We start from the raw sequence: 15,981 nt of genomic DNA, 5'->3' as shown, positions 1-15,981 counted from the left end.
AAAAAAAAAAAAAAAAAAAAAAAAAAAAAAAAAAAAAGACTTTCAGTATAGGGAGGTGTAAGAGGGAGCTAGAGTGAAAGGACAGGGACCTGTGGGCTCAATCTTGAAGAACAGACAGTCATAAGACCGACTTTGGGAAAAAGAGGCAAGAGCATTCTAGAGAGAAAACATAGTAATGGCCTGGAACTAGAAATGAGCACTGCATGTTCTGAGAGAGCCAGAAGGACAGTTTAACTCACACCATTAAAGAGGAGAGTTTCTGGGAGAAGTAGATTAGAGGGGGACTGGGTAGGACAGGTCTTCAATATAATGATTTGATAGTAATAATAACAAGTAATACTGCTAAGATTTACTGAGTACTTCTATATGCTAACCACTATGCCTAATGCCCTACATGTAATATGTTGTTTATTCCTCACAGCAAACCTATAAGGTAGTAATCATGTTCCTAATTTTGCAGTGAGGAAACTGAGCCTTACAGAAGTTAAAGAACTAATCCCAAATCACTCAAATAGGAACTTCAGGTGCCAGGATGTAAATCCAATTTGACTGATTGCAATGTATGCTTCTTTTCCACTGTTTCTACAGGGAGTGGTAGATTAATTTCTAGTGGTATATATGAGTGGTAGAACCGGTAGGCTAAAAGGGGAAGTTAATGATGTACAATTTGAGTTAAAAAAAACAATAACAGGTGGTAAAAAGAAGAAAAACTTTTGTACTAAAGGGCCAACAACAATTTACACTTCATTAAGATTCTTTTCTTTTGTATAAAGCATGCTCAAGATTTAATTTAAAAAAATTATTTATTTATTTGTTTGTTTGGCTGTGCTGGGTCTTAGTTGTGGCATGCAGGATCTTTGCTGCTGCGTGCGGGATCTTGAGTTGTGGCATGTGACCTCTTAGTTGTGGCACGTGGGATCTAGTTCCCTAACCAGGGATCGAACCCGGGCCCCATGCATTGGGAGCACGGAGTCTCAGCCACTGGACCACCAGGGAAGTCCCTAAAGATTTAATTTTAAAAGTCACTAAAAACTAGAAACAAACCTAAATTATAAGTATTCTTAAATAATTTACGCCATGTAATGAATATTATGTAGCTGTGAAAAAATATTTTTGAAGCATTTTTAATAACATGAAAAATCACTTAGACTATAGTAAGGGGATAATTATAATAAGCCTATCATTGAGAAATAAGAGGATAAGTTATGACGTTAATGAAAAATAGTAAAAAATTTTTAAAAATGGAAGAAAATATGTAAAAATGACAGAAATAATTACACCTGGGTAGAAGAAGAACAGACGGTTTATTTTCTTTGTATATTTTTCCTATAGAGTATTTCAAATTTACCATAACGGGCACGTTATGGTACGCGGGCCTCTCACTGTCGTGGCCTCTCCCGTTGCGGAGCACAGGCTCCAGACGCGCAGGCTCAGCAGCCATGGCTCACGGGCCTAGCCGCTCCGCAGCATGTGGGATCTTCCTGGACCGGGGCACGAACCCATGTCCCCTGCATCGGCAGGCGGACTCTCAACCACTGCGCCACCAGGGAAGCCCCCACATGTTACTTTTAAAATCAGAAAAAAAGTAGTAACTAGTAAGAGAGATCTCTTTAACTTCCTTTTCATCCAATGACATCTTCCTTCTTTCTTAGCTCTTTTCCCCTCTTCACTCTGTCCAGTTTTAGCCCAGTATTTCAGGTGGAAATGGGCATGCTCACTCATATATCTATATGTTTGATGGTCTTTGCACAAGTGGCAATACTGCACAGAAGGGTACCAGGCTAATACTTGTTTCTCAAAGGAATTTAAGATCTTGGCTAAGCACATAGGCTTTGAAGTTATACAGATCTGAGTTTGAATTATACTCTTGTAATTTATTCACTATGTGACCCGAGGCAAGTTTCTTAACCTGAGGTTAATTTTCTAATATGAAAAAATATTTTCCTCATACAGGGTTATTACAATTTAGTAAGCTAATACATGGAATATACCTGGCAGAGAGAAAAAAATTCAATAAAAGGTAGTTATTACTTGGGGGGAGTGCTGTAACCTTCATGTTACACAAACTAGATTCATATATTTGTCCAAACCAGGCTAAATACGTCCTCAAAAGTAGAGTGGCAATAATACGTTCCATTTCTACATCCTAAAGGGATCTGCATGGTTAAAGGCTCTCTAAAATTGAAACCCATTTCCTTCACTGCACTTGAATATTTTGTTATTTTACTTGTTTATTTTGTTTCCCTCACAAGACTCTTAAGCTCCATAACTGAGTGTGTTAGTTCCTCTCATAAATCCAGACACTGGTATAGTAGTACATGGTAATGGTTGGTCCTCAATAAATGTTTGTTGAACAGATAAAACTTCATATTCTCCCAACTGCAAACCTTGTATCTCTGTTTCTGCAAATATATTGAATATTTTAGAATACTTAAGTATTGCCAGTGGAAAAGAGAAACTAAAGGTGACAAGCATTTCCAGTCCACCATAGTACCACAGCTGTCATTTATTTTCCTCTGACCCATCTAGCTAAGCTTAGAAAGAGAGGCCTAGTTTTGCAGTCTCTCAACCCAAGCACTCCGATCAGGACACAGAAACAACGTACTGTGTGGTACTCCTTTCCAATTTCACATTTCAGAAAAATGGCCACTCTAAGCAGTAACTTGACACCCTTGGAATTGCTGGAGTGCACTGAAAAGTACAGTAGCACTTCCTAAGCATACCACCGTGACCCCCCCAAAAAGAAAAAAAAATCCTCCAATTAAAAGCAAAAACCTAAACATTAAGTCCTTATTTCTCATCTAAAAAAGCTGAATCATAATATCTCTCCAATAGGATTATTGTGAGGATTAATGGAAATGGGGCATGAAAAGCACTGAACACAATAGTTAAGTACTAAATAAACAGTAGCCATTGTTAAAACACAATCCTGAAGTGAACATCATGCAGGGGCATGAACATATCCTCTTGTGTGAATTAAGTTTTGAACAGCAAAACTGCTTAGGTAACTTGAGTTTCATATTAAAATTACACTGCATTGCCTTTCTGTTTTAATTCTCATTTGTATGAAATTTTATTAAGTAAAAAAAAGTTAAAAACCTTTTAATAATTGCATTTTAATTTAATTCCTGCAATTTTATAACTTAAATGGAATTTTACTTTATTTTGTATGACAGAAAGTTATCAAAAGCCAAACTAAATTATTAAAAATGTTCTTTAAAAAACTATGTATTTTACCTGGCCATTTCCAAGCAGAGATGTATCTTTCCCTATTAGAAAATAGGATCCAAAAAAGAAAATAAAGGCATGACTGAAACCCAAGATGGTCCAATAAAGAAATGTTTTCATGCTTAGTTGACGGTTTTTACTAATGTCTCTGCAAATTTAAGAAAAAGGAAGAAAAAAAGAAATGTATTAGGACTTATTATACCTACTAAATAATTATTACAGTTTGATAATTAAAAAACAAGATGGATTTTTAATTTAAAATTGCTTAAAAATTTTAGCAGAAAGAATAGAACCTAATTTACAAACCACTGCTTATAATATACATCTGTGTAACAGCTTATAATTCTCATAACATATTCAAATACATTTTCTCATTTAATAAAGAAATATGATATAGGCATAATAGTTCAGTTTAATTGTGAAAAGTTGATTTTTCTTTGTTATATTCTTTTTTTTTTTTGGCTGCGCCTCATGGCTTGTGGGATCTTAGTTCTCCGACCAGGGATCGAACCTGGGCCCCAGAGCAGTGAAAGCCTGGAATCCTAACCACTGGACCACCAGGGAATTCCCTCTTTATTATATTCTGTTGTAAACATTCAGTCATTCTGCCATGATTGTTTCTTTTTAGTGGAGTCATCTGAGTTAGGTTCAGCACTGAGGCTCCTAAATGAGTTCCTGTCTATCAAGAGCTATTATGAGAAGAACCATCTGTGCCAATCTTGGGTCAAGTCCAGTCCTAGTTAACCTGGGAAATCAAGGTAAGTTACTGCCATTTCTGGATAACTGAATATCTCTGTAAGTGTAGAGGTCAAGTTAATGTGGGAACCGTAAGCTGGTCCTGAGCTGACTCCACATATCTAAGATTACTTGGTTCTCAGAAAGGAGTAACCCAGGGGAGCTGGGAAGATTTAACGTCCTCAACTCTGCATTTTGCATCAATTACTACTCATAAATTTGGCAGTGCTAGAACATGAACTAATTTCTTAGGAACTCCAGAGACAACTAATTACTGAATAACTTCTTTTGTGTCCATGAAACAGAGTATTACTGGTTTACAACAATAAGTGTAAATTATACAACTGCTCAATGCATTCCTAGGATGAAACTATTCATTCTTAAAAACATTGGAAAAAATCATTCAAATCTTCTCTTTAATGTTCAACAATTATAAACCATATGACAACTGAAGTACTTCCTCAGTAAAGCATTAAGCACCAAGACAGTGCCTGATATATCTGCTTATTTTTAAGATACTTTCAAAAATTGATAACTATGTAATGTACTATTTGCAGTAAGAAATGTATGGACATTTAATACTGGAAAACACTTACCGATAGAGAGTGGGCTTGTTCTGTAACACATGAGGGTCTATATGCTGTTCCAACAGACTATATATCAGAATAGGCAGGGATGTAAAACAAATATTGTATAAAGTCAGGTACACGCTGTCATACAATGTCTAGAAAGAGAAATTTGTAGGAATTTTGAGACCCTAAACTATGTATTACTATTATACTTATGCATGTAATTACAAAGAAGCATATTAAAAATAAATATAAAAATTTATTACATATTTTCTAATTTACACAAAATCCATTTTAATAATTCCAACTTGTTTCTTATATAGACATAATGTTCCTAGATTTACAATCTTTGTGGAATCTGGAACATTTTGTTATGTCAAGTGATTCTGCTATTATAGTGAATTGGATCTATATTTCAAGATACTCAAATTTGGTCACTGTGATGTAATTTTAGATAATTCTCCTACATGTATCCTGGGCTTGTTATTATTCCCTTGATATGCTACACATATAGTTTTGCTTTCATGACTTTGTCTTCCCATCTAAGTCCTACACTTCCTTTAATCCATGATCCATGAAACTTAAAAACACTGGCTCAAATTCCTGATGATAGCTGCTTCTTCTAAAGTCATATGTGCTACTGTTGGTAATTAGTTGGTACTAATTGCTGAGCACTTTGCCTATTCTTCGAATATTGCTTTTCTTAATATTGATACTGTCTCTCGAATTATACTATAAACTCCCCCAAAACCTAATCAAAATAAGTTAAGTCTCCTTGTCACATGCTCTTACAGCATTCTTTATTTCATCTAAGTAAGCAAACATTGTTACTGGCAATCAATGTCCAAGCAGGTATCTGAAATTTAGAGTTACAGGTTGTAAACAGAGGAGAAAACAGTGATTAAGGATAGAAACAACTCATTAGAAAAACATAAGAATAATACACTTGTCATTTCAATAAACTAGAATAAATGTCTTGATCAATTAGAGATGTGGAGTGTGGTATGTGAAAAGGGTGCTCAGGTAGTCAGAAGCGGTAGGTCCAAGTATGGTTTAGCTATGTGATCTTGGGCAAGTTACTTAATCTCTACGGATTTCAATTTCCTTTTCTATGTGATATGTATACAACAAAAGACCCACCATGTGCTTATTATAGCTACTGCTAACCTATTACAGAGTTTTCCCTCTGAGCCTATAGCTTCAGAACCCTTTTCAATACAGCACTCCTGGAACCTCTATTAATTATTTACCTTCTGAGATGAAACCTGTATGTCATCCCTGGACTCAATCACTAATGTTTCTTCCAAATCTAAAAAAATTCTATGACTCAAAAAATAAATAATGAGGTAAACTTCCAATAATTATCTGGCCTGGCTTGATGTGGATTTTGCAGAAACACTACACGTAAGTTGAAAAAAGTTCACAAAATTCTCTCATAAGCTATTAAGAGTTACTATCTATTTTTTTAAAAAAGCATCCAGAGTTAAAATATATTTTGGTATTAACACTTGCTTCAAACTGAAAATCAGAATAAAGAAATATTATGGATGTTATGCTAATTAAATACACCATTAGAAAAGGTTTGTCTAGTTATCTGTAGGACTAGGAAAAATGGAAAAAGTCCGTCCAAGTATCTACCAAAAACTGAACACACACACTTTACTTTAAAAGGATAAAACAAAAGATTCTATTTACTTACCTGTTGAGAAAACAAACAGTAGAACTGATATAAAAACTGGGGTGTGATAAAGCACACATTCTGAAAAACAAGATTAAATGGAAATAATTGAAATATTTAGGTCTAAAAGAGAAACAATTTCTAAAAATGGCTATTAAGAGTCCAAAAATATAGTATCAGTTGATATGGTAAGTAGATCTGCCCATAAGAACTTGTCCGTATAAAATGGGGAAATAGGATTCCCATTTAATTAAAAAATGTCTAAAAGTAGTCTAGGCAGCATTACAAATGTCAGAAAGAAAACACCTTTGACTCCTATCATTGCCAAGCAATACCGTAATTTTGAATTTATAACCTACCAACTATTATTCAATACTTTTCATTTATAGTACAATAAGAAAAGTTTACTTAAACTTTAGAGCTAAAATTGCTTTAAAATGCAGAAACATTTAAAATACAACAAATGGAACGATCAAAACATCTTTCCATTTCAATAGCCTTATGTCACAGCAAAAGTTATAATAATAAGCTAGGAAAAAACTGCCACCATCATCTGTTAGCATTATGCAATCTACCTGTGTTCTTTCACTGTGTTGCAGCTATTAATTAATTATAGAAATATACGCAAGATAGGACATTCTGATGTATTAGATGTCTTGGTACTCAGAGGCTCTTAATATGGATTCCACAGAACCCCATCTTTGCCCATAAGAGTCAAGAGATTAGGACAGTGTTTCAACGTAACTGGTTTCCTTGTAATCCTATATATTTTATTTTATGCATCTAAAATCCCTATAATTTGTAATCTCAAAAAAGATTAAGAACCTCTGCTTGAAATCATCATATTGGAGTTAAAATTAAAATTTATTACTGGTTCAGGACAACATAACAATAAAGAAATCAAACTAATTGTGTTCTAATTTGCATAGAATAAAATATTAAGTGTGAATTTTGATGTATTCTGACAAATTCACACAGCCGTGTAACCACGACCATAATCAAGTTGAACTTTTCTGTCATGCAAAGTTCTCTCATATTCCTTTCTAGTCAATTCTATCACCTGCACCCTTGGCCTCAGGCAACCACTGATTTGCTTTCTGTGAGTACACATTAGATTTATTATAATAAAATAATAAAAGGATATTCCATAAACTGTTAGTTTTACTTACAGAGAAAAAAATTTTAAGAATAATTTGTATGGTAATAGCATTCCTTAAATTGAAACCTCAAATACTCTGTTAGAAACTGATTCTAAAATATATCCATGAAACTTACCTTATAAAAAAAATACTGTACAAGGGTAGCTATTCTAATATAATAAAAATGACCATGAACAAAAAGCAATTTGGAGAGAAATTTAAATCTAGCTATTGCATAGTCACTGTTCCTTGCAGCTTGTCTTCCTTCTTTACCCATGATTCCTGTAATAAGGGGACAAAAAGGTAAGTTCATTGATAACTGATAAGTGTAATGTTTATGATATATCTGCAAATACCTTAATTAACTGTAGCAGTTGAACCTGGACTTAGGATCACTATATCCTAAAATATAGTAGACAATAGATTCCCAAAAGGTTGCTCCACTTAAATCAAATATGTAATTAACACAAAGCTCTAACTTATACCAGGCATGTAATACCAATTTTCAAAGAATCAGAATATAATAAAATTAATATAAAAATAATATTAAAAGTTCAGGATCTAAGAACATTAAAAAAAAATTCTAATGAAGAGAATGCTATAAAATAGCTTTGACTTCACTATTTCCAATTAACATGAAAAATATGCAAATTGAGTAATTCAAACCAAGCAAATATGATCATGTTTAATGGTCTTAAAACTTTCATGCGTAAGTCAAACACAGTGTGCTTTTTAAAAGGAAAATGTACACTATTACTTGAAATCAGTACATAATTTTATCTGATAAGTATGAGAACTTCTTTTTAGGTTACTATAATTCTTTAGGTTTCAAAAGTTATTGCCAAATTTGTTTATTCAATATGGAAGCAGCTTTGAAAAAATTATTTTTCAAAATTAAAATTTTTTACTTTTGTCATAAAAGTGTTCCAAAATGTCTAGGTAAAGACAATCACCTATATTCACAACTCCTAGAGAAAACCACTATTTTTGGTCTATATACTTTTAGAATTTTTCCTTATGTGTATTTCATGTATGTGTATTTAACATATATAAAAATGAGTGCATAAAGATGGGATTATTTGTTTTGTAATCAGCTTTTGTCACTTACTACATTATGGACATTGTTTATAACATATGTGTTTGTTAACATATTCATTTATTTTCTTAAAAGAAATTCCTGGATGCAAAATTGCTAGGTCAATAGGCACACATTTAAAATTGTTATACATAATAATGCAGGTGTACCAATTTACATTCCCACTAACATCGTATAAGGGCATCTGTTAATCTATACCTTTGTCAATTCCAGGTTCTATCAATCTTTGTAATTTCTGCCAATCTGATAAGCAATTTTAATTTATATTCTTTTAATTATTAGGGAGACAACATTTTTTTCGTGCATTTAGTATTCTGTTTAGATTTCTCCTTTTGTGACAACTGATGGCTCACACCTTTCAACATATTTCTACTAGAATGTTTTCCTTATTCTCCTTAATTTGTTAAGACCTCACATATTAGGAAGATTAAGACTGTCATCTATTTTGCAAATATTCCTTACCAGTTTGTCTTTAAAATTTGTTTATGGGAAGTATTTACTTCTGCCACACATATTGATCTTTTTCCTTTTTAGTTCCTTGTTTTGTTTGGTTTTGTACCTAAAAGATCCTTCCATACCTCAGATAACAGGATTATTCATTAAAGTTTCCTATTATTTTTTATGGCCTTCAAAAATTATTTAAATCCTTAATCCATCTGGAATTTCTTTTGCTATAAGCAATGGAAAGGAACCCACTTTTTTTCCAAATAATTAACTAGTTATATCAGCATATTTTAATCAAATAATTTGCTTCCCTACTTATCTGAAACATCTCCTTTGTTATATACTAAATTTCCAGATGTTTGAACTGATTCTGTTCACTGGTCTGGCTGTTATCATATTAGAATCAAACTGTTATAAATACTGTAGTTTTTATGCTCTAACATATGGTATAGGAAGTTATCATCAAATTACTATGAAGATTTCTGGGAAACAACAGTATACACACTAGAAAGAAAATGAAATTTTCAAAATGAAGAGTTAATAATCCCAAAGAGGAAGGAGTTGATTTGAGAGATACACTGGAAATATTAGACCCAATAACTACTCATCACATAGGCAATTCCAGAGTGAGGAGTATCCTCTTTTCTAACTCTAAAATTTTATCCTTCAACAAAAAACCCATACTCTTCTCTTTTCCTTCCTCAATAAAATTATTGAGGAAGTTAGGTCAGAATATGGTTTAAATAGGAAATGACTGATAATTTAAACATAATAAAGTGATTTTAGTATTCTGAATCTAATAAAAATTTTAGGCAAAAATAGAAAAGAAATCAGAATGAAGGTTATTAAATTAGAAAGTTATTTGAAATTTTACAATTATACTGTAGTTTGGTGTAATTTCCTGTCTCTAAAATTATCTTTAAAATAAGTTGCAGAATCTTTGATGAATAAAGTAAATAATAATAACATTCTGAAATGAGAATTTAAAACCATGAGGGTAACTATGTAAATCACAAATTTAGAGTTTCAAAATGATAAAATAAGTGTAGAAGTACTTTAAAAGGTACAAAATGGCAAGTAAAAGTAAAGTTACTTTATTGGGAAGGGGAACTGGCAAAGATAAAATTCACTAATGTGGTATTTATTTCCTTGAAAATTTGGAAGTAAAATATCCTAAATATTGGGCTTAGTTATAATAGCTTTCTGATGGAAATACACTGTGATATATTACCCTGCTGCATTTAGTTTTCATTCATATATTTGATATTGTGCTTTAGTCTACAAAAGGAAAATTCAAAATCACCAATTGATTAAACCAACTTTAAAAGTTCAAGAAAAAATCAGTCACCTATGCCAACATGTGCTTCTTGTATCATGCTTACATCATTAGCACCATCGCCAACAGCCAATGTTATAGGCTTCTCAGGTGAGATTTTTATCAGTCTTATTACCTGAAAGACATACAACTAATTAGTTTTGATAAAATTTAAATCTTCATGTATTTATATAAAGTCATTTATCTGAAACAATCTGTTGTAAGAAGAGTAGAGCAATGAAAAAAATGTTTATATTAGACGATAATAGGCACCGAGGTTCACTTTTTGAGGGATGTCTCCATTAAGATGTTAGGAATGTTTTTCAGAAATGACACAGCAAAACAGAGTACTATCTTTGGATTTTATGATGGTATGTTAGAATCTTTTAAACACAGTTTAAATTTGTAAAAAGCTTAATAATAATTGTGTAAAAAATAATTACAATTAATTGAACTTTGTCAGGCAACTTTTTTTCCTTCTCAAGAAATTATTCTTTTCATTTGATACAGGGGAAGGATAATTATTTTCTCTTGTAATAAAATTTTAAAAATTTTATAAAGCAGTCAAAATTAAATTCAATAAAATCAAAAGAAAGGTTTCTTCGGAATACTTGAATATACTTTTATAAAGAATCTAGGAGGACTTCCCTGGTGGCACAGTGGTTAAGAATCCGCCTTCCAATGCAGGGGATGCAGGTTCGATCCTGGTCAAGAACTAGATCCCACATGCGTGCTGCAACTAAGAGTTAGCATGCAACAGCTAAGGAGACTGCTGGCTGCAATAAAGGGGCCCACCCTCCGCAACCAAGAAAAAAAAAAGAATCTAGGCATTAGCTCTGTCTCGTCTCAGGTTTTAGTCTCCATAGACTGGGGGAAATACATGGGTTATAATAATAATAGAATAGGTACTGTAAAAAAAAATCCACGAAGCCAAAAATACTGGATGTAAAATTTTTTAGATCTATATGTAAAAAAATGTGTTCAGATGTGCATTTCAAAGGGTATCCTTGTGAAGATTACAGTTGTAAAAAATATTTGTATAGGCTATCACTTGAATCATAGCTGAACTTTAAATAATTCCTGTATATAGCTTCATATCAGAATTAATTGGCTTTTCAACTTTTTACTAAAGTTCTATTTATCACGTAACAGCTATCTTTAACAAAGAGAATTATCACTTCGTAAGAATGCAAGAATAAGCACAGATCAACAGAACCACCTGGAGGTGCAGATGAACTGAAGTCTTATAGGCTCCCTCATCAGTTAAGTAACTAACTTGTGAGACTTCAGTTTTCACAGTTCAAATTTATGTCTCAGGAAAATCACAAACTGCTACCTACCACGTGGTCATTTCTAGGTCACAATGATCTATTTCTAGGTCATTATGAATAGTTGAAACTTCAATATTCACTGTGAAATTTCCAAAGGCCTAATGTACGTGGTTAAAATTCATATTATGAGAAGTGACTGACCCCTAGTAAGATACATATACTGAATATCACCAAATGGAACTAGATGAGGCATTAACGTTAAAGAATACTTTTTTTTTTTTAATTAATTTTACTTTTGGCTGCTTTGGGTCTTTGTTGCATGCAGGCTTTCTCTAGTTGCGGCGAGTGGGGGCTACTCTTCCTCGTGGTGTGCGGGCTTCTCATTGCGGTGGCTTCTCTTGTTGCGGAGCATGGGCTCTAAGCATGCGGGCTTCATTAGTTGTGGCACATGGGCTCAGTAGTTGTGGCTCGCGGGCTCTAGAGTGCAGCCTCAGTAGTTGTGGTGCACGGGCTTAGTTGCTCCACGGCATGTGGGATCTTCCTGGACCAGGGCTCGAACCCGTGTTCCCTGCATTGGCAGGCGGATTCTTAACCACTGTGCCACCAGGGAAGTCCCAAGAATACTTTTAAATCGAAATATATTTATGGGACTTGTTATGACATAAACATACCTTTGCTTTCTGCAGTGGTGCCATACGACAGCACATTACAGCTGAACAATTTTTACAAACTTCCATAAATAGTTTTTCATGTTCCCTGAGTGCAAGAGACAGACTGGTCCCATCAACCACCAGACCATGCTGAATCACATGGTCCTCTGTAATTCTAAAAAAGAAAATAATTATATTCTCTGTAAGACACTTTAAAGCCATATTATTCAGACTCATCTAGTAAACAAAAGCTTCTTACTGAAAGATGGATCATTTACTCACAGACTTCACTGTTACAAAACTGGCATGTCAGGGAACAAACTGAGTTCTATAACTTGAAAGTTAAGATTAAGCAGAACTGAGAGTGACTGATATGATGAGTAAAACAGACGATATTCATTTTTACAATGAATTGGTATATACACGCAGTAACCATGTTTTCTAAATTTCTAATATTTTCTAAAATGTGAACTGAGGATATTCTCCCAAACTGTATGGAAAGTCTTACAAAAATAAAAAAAGTTACTAGTTACACATTTAGCAAATCCTAATTTTAAAAAATTAAATGACATCAAGAATGTTAGGGAAAATTTACAAGCTAGATTCACTGTAGGAAGGAAAGGAATGAAGGAATCATAACTGTCTCTTGATATTTAACCCTACAATGGACTGTAATGCCAGGTTTTTCAACGGTGGAACATGGATAACACCCCTCTTGTGGGCATACACTATACCGAGGACTACTCCAAAGCATGACCTAATTACTGGCAACTGGGCAAACTACTTGTGACAAGAAAGAGGTAAGAAGAAGAAGAAAAACAAAAAGAAAGATAAGAAGCTTGCATCAGTATGTAAATCAACTGTATTACTGGGCACACTTTTTGTTCAACTGCTTTACCCCGCTCCTCCTTTGGTAATAAGAGTTTCTCCCTGAAAGAAGCAGTGTATGTATATACAGATTTACATTCTGGAGCAAGCTTCTTATGCTGCTGAAGGCCAGCACTCAAAGTAGCATTGCACTAAATCCACCAAAAGGAAAATACTACAGTTCACCACTGGGTTCACAGTATAGCAAGACTGTTACTGAGAAACATCCATACATTTTCAATTTTTTTTCAGCTTTATTGAGATATTATTAACATATAACATATGTAAGTTTAAGGTGTGCAACATGATGGTTTGATACACATATATACTGCAAAAATGACTACCACAACAAGGTTAGTTAATACCTCCAACCTTTCACATATTTGTGTGTGTGTGGTGATAACATTTAAGATCTACTTTCTTTACAACTTTCAAATATATAATACAGTACTGTTAATTAGTCACCATGCTGTACATTAGATCCCCAGAACTTATTCATCTTATATATAAACTTATATATAAGTTTGTACCCTGTGACTATCATCTCCCCATTTCCCCCACACCCCAGCTCTTGGCAACCACCCTTCTACCACTAGCTTTTTAAAATTCCACATATAAGTATTTGTTTCTCTCTGACTTATTTTACTCAGCATAAAGCCTCAAAGTCCATCCATGTTATCACAAAAAGCAAGATTTCCTTCTTTTTTATGGTTGAATAATATTCCTTTGTGTATGTGGATACACACACACATCACATTTTCTTTATCCATACATACATCAATGGACATTTAGGTTCTTTCCATTCTTGGCTACTGTGAATAATGCTGCAATGAACATGGGAGTGTGGATATCTCTGAGATAGTGATTTCATTTCCTTTGGATAAATACCCAGGAGTGGAATTGCTGGATCATATAGTAGTTCTATTTAAAATTTTTTCCATACTGTTTTCCATAGTGGTTGTACCCTCAAATTTTAAATGACAAGTGAGAAGACTATTAAATGAGCAACAAGCTATAAAAACTAAATAAATACTGTAATTTTTTGTCTTATAATACTTAATTCTTTTCTGTAAGTTAAAATGATGTCTTTCATAGTATGCCTAACAACTACTGTGTTGCACTACAACTAATAAGTGGTAAACAACATTCACAACATAAAATTTTAAAAATGTATATTTCTTTTAATAATTCTCCAATATCCAAAATCAGCACCTAAACTATTCTTCCTCCCTGTTGGCTGAACTTATTTAGCAGCTCTGCTGCCTCCAATGCATTCAGCGTGAGCACTACCTGAGCACATGGCCTCATAAGAAGTAGCAGCCAAGAGTAGGATAGATCAGATCAGTTTTCCTTGGCAACCTTCCCACGGCATACTAACTTAGGTTTTCCTCTGGACAGGTGTCATAAATCAGCATACTATCTCACAATCCATGGGGTGACATTTATGCAGTATGGAAAACCAGCTCACAGTTCTGGTACACAGTAAGGTAGCATCTGCTTATTTCTGTAGTCTCATGTCTCAATACTTCCCACATTGTCTCCCATCTATTCCATTCTCTGGCCATATTTAACTACTATCAATTCCTTGAATGAATCTCTCAGCTCTGGGAATTTGCATACATTGCCCGCTTTGCTTCTTGGTGTTACTCTCTGACCAGTTTACATTTCATCGCTGGAAACAACAGTCGTGAGTTCTAATGTAGAGCAAGAGCTTAGCCTAGGCTAAGCTCAGGCTAAGCTTCCCTCTTCTGTCTACCCACAGCTCTCTGTTCTTGCTTCAGTTACAATTCAGTTGTGATAAGTCTATGACAATATATTTATTTCTGTTTTTCCTACACATTGTAAGTATTCTGGGAATAAATACACCTTATGTGACTCTGTTCCAAATGCCTAGATAAGAGACAATCATTATTTGTTTGTGAAGGACTGGATATATACACTAAAGCTTTCAAAGGTATGGAATTCTTTTGCTATACCCAAGATTTTTAGAATAGATACTTCCTGAAAGTCTGTAAATCAAAATCCTATTGACTTACACGGTTAACTCAGAAAATGCACTCCAGGAACTCCCTGGCAGTCCAGTGGTTAAGACTCTGTGCTCCCACTGCTGAGGGCCCAGGTTCAACCTCTGGTCGGGAAGCTAACATCCCACAAGCCTCATGGCATGGCCAAAGGAAAAAAAGAAAAGAAAACGTACTCCACCAAAAAGATGGTATCTCTAAAACGTAAGTTTCACACAGCAAGCCTAAAATTCATTTTAAGGTATAACCTTCACTTTATAATACAGCTTTTGTACAAAAAGGTAAATGAACAATACCCATGATCTTAACAGACTCACTAAAAGTACATATATAGAAGACTTAAAAAAATTCTAAAATACAAGTAATAATTATCTTTAGATGGCTGTATTATGTTATTAACCATATCTTCTTTACCATTTTCAGTATTTTTTAAATGAACATTTACTATTTTTAAAATCAGGAGTAATATTTAAGAAGTAAATGATTCTGAGAAAATAGTTTGTATGTTTTAGGGAGTTCTTGACATTATGATACTTAAATGTTTAAGCAATCACAATAGTGTTGGCACTGCTCCAAAACTGTAGTATAATTACCTAAATTAATCACCTTTTTGAGCTCAAAGACCCTTCTGCGAGCAGTACTGTCTCTTTAAAACATTCCTTAAGTAAGTTTTTCTCTGATGAAATCCAGAGTTTAGTATCACATCAATCTCTGCATAACAAATGTAAATCAAGCACTGAATGTACATTGACAACTGTGGCACTGTCTTTTCGTATTTGTTTTTCTGCATTAATATTACAAGACTGCAAAGACAGGTACCTGTAGAATATCTTAGATGGCTACATACAAGCAACCCTGATGCTTACACTGAAGCACTCCTAATTTATTGTACAAACAACTGACTGTGTTAAATGGGGGCTCCTAAATAAAGTTGATTTACCTAAAAAGCAGATTTAGAGAAAAAGAGA

At 33.7% G+C, this 15,981-nt stretch overlaps 1 protein-coding gene across 3 annotated transcripts in view; it reads right to left on the bottom strand.

Moving 5' to 3' along the window:
* The window catches only part of ATP11B (ATPase phospholipid transporting 11B (putative)), a 119,891-nt gene that overhangs the window by 34,138 nt on the left and 69,772 nt on the right, over positions 1-15,981 (bottom strand). For all 3 annotated transcript variants that reach the window (XM_024768807.1, XM_024768817.1, XM_024768825.1), the window contains 6 exons: positions 12,147-12,300; positions 10,238-10,340; positions 7,486-7,631; positions 6,232-6,291; positions 4,560-4,687; positions 3,238-3,376 (listed from right to left, as the gene is read on the bottom strand). In XM_024768807.1, the coding sequence (XP_024624575.1) occupies positions 3,238-3,376; positions 4,560-4,687; positions 6,232-6,291; positions 7,486-7,631; positions 10,238-10,340; positions 12,147-12,300 (730 nt within the window). The remainder of the gene's footprint in view (positions 1-3,237; positions 3,377-4,559; positions 4,688-6,231; positions 6,292-7,485; positions 7,632-10,237; positions 10,341-12,146; positions 12,301-15,981) is intronic.

Source organism: Neophocaena asiaeorientalis, unplaced genomic scaffold, assembly GCF_003031525.2.
Source record: "Neophocaena asiaeorientalis asiaeorientalis breed wild unplaced genomic scaffold, Neophocaena_asiaeorientalis_V1.1 scaffold225, whole genome shotgun sequence".
Taxonomy (NCBI): domain Eukaryota; kingdom Metazoa; phylum Chordata; class Mammalia; order Artiodactyla; family Phocoenidae; genus Neophocaena; species Neophocaena asiaeorientalis.
Note: the sequence above shows the minus strand (reverse complement) of the source record. Positions and strands in the feature narration are given on the sequence as shown.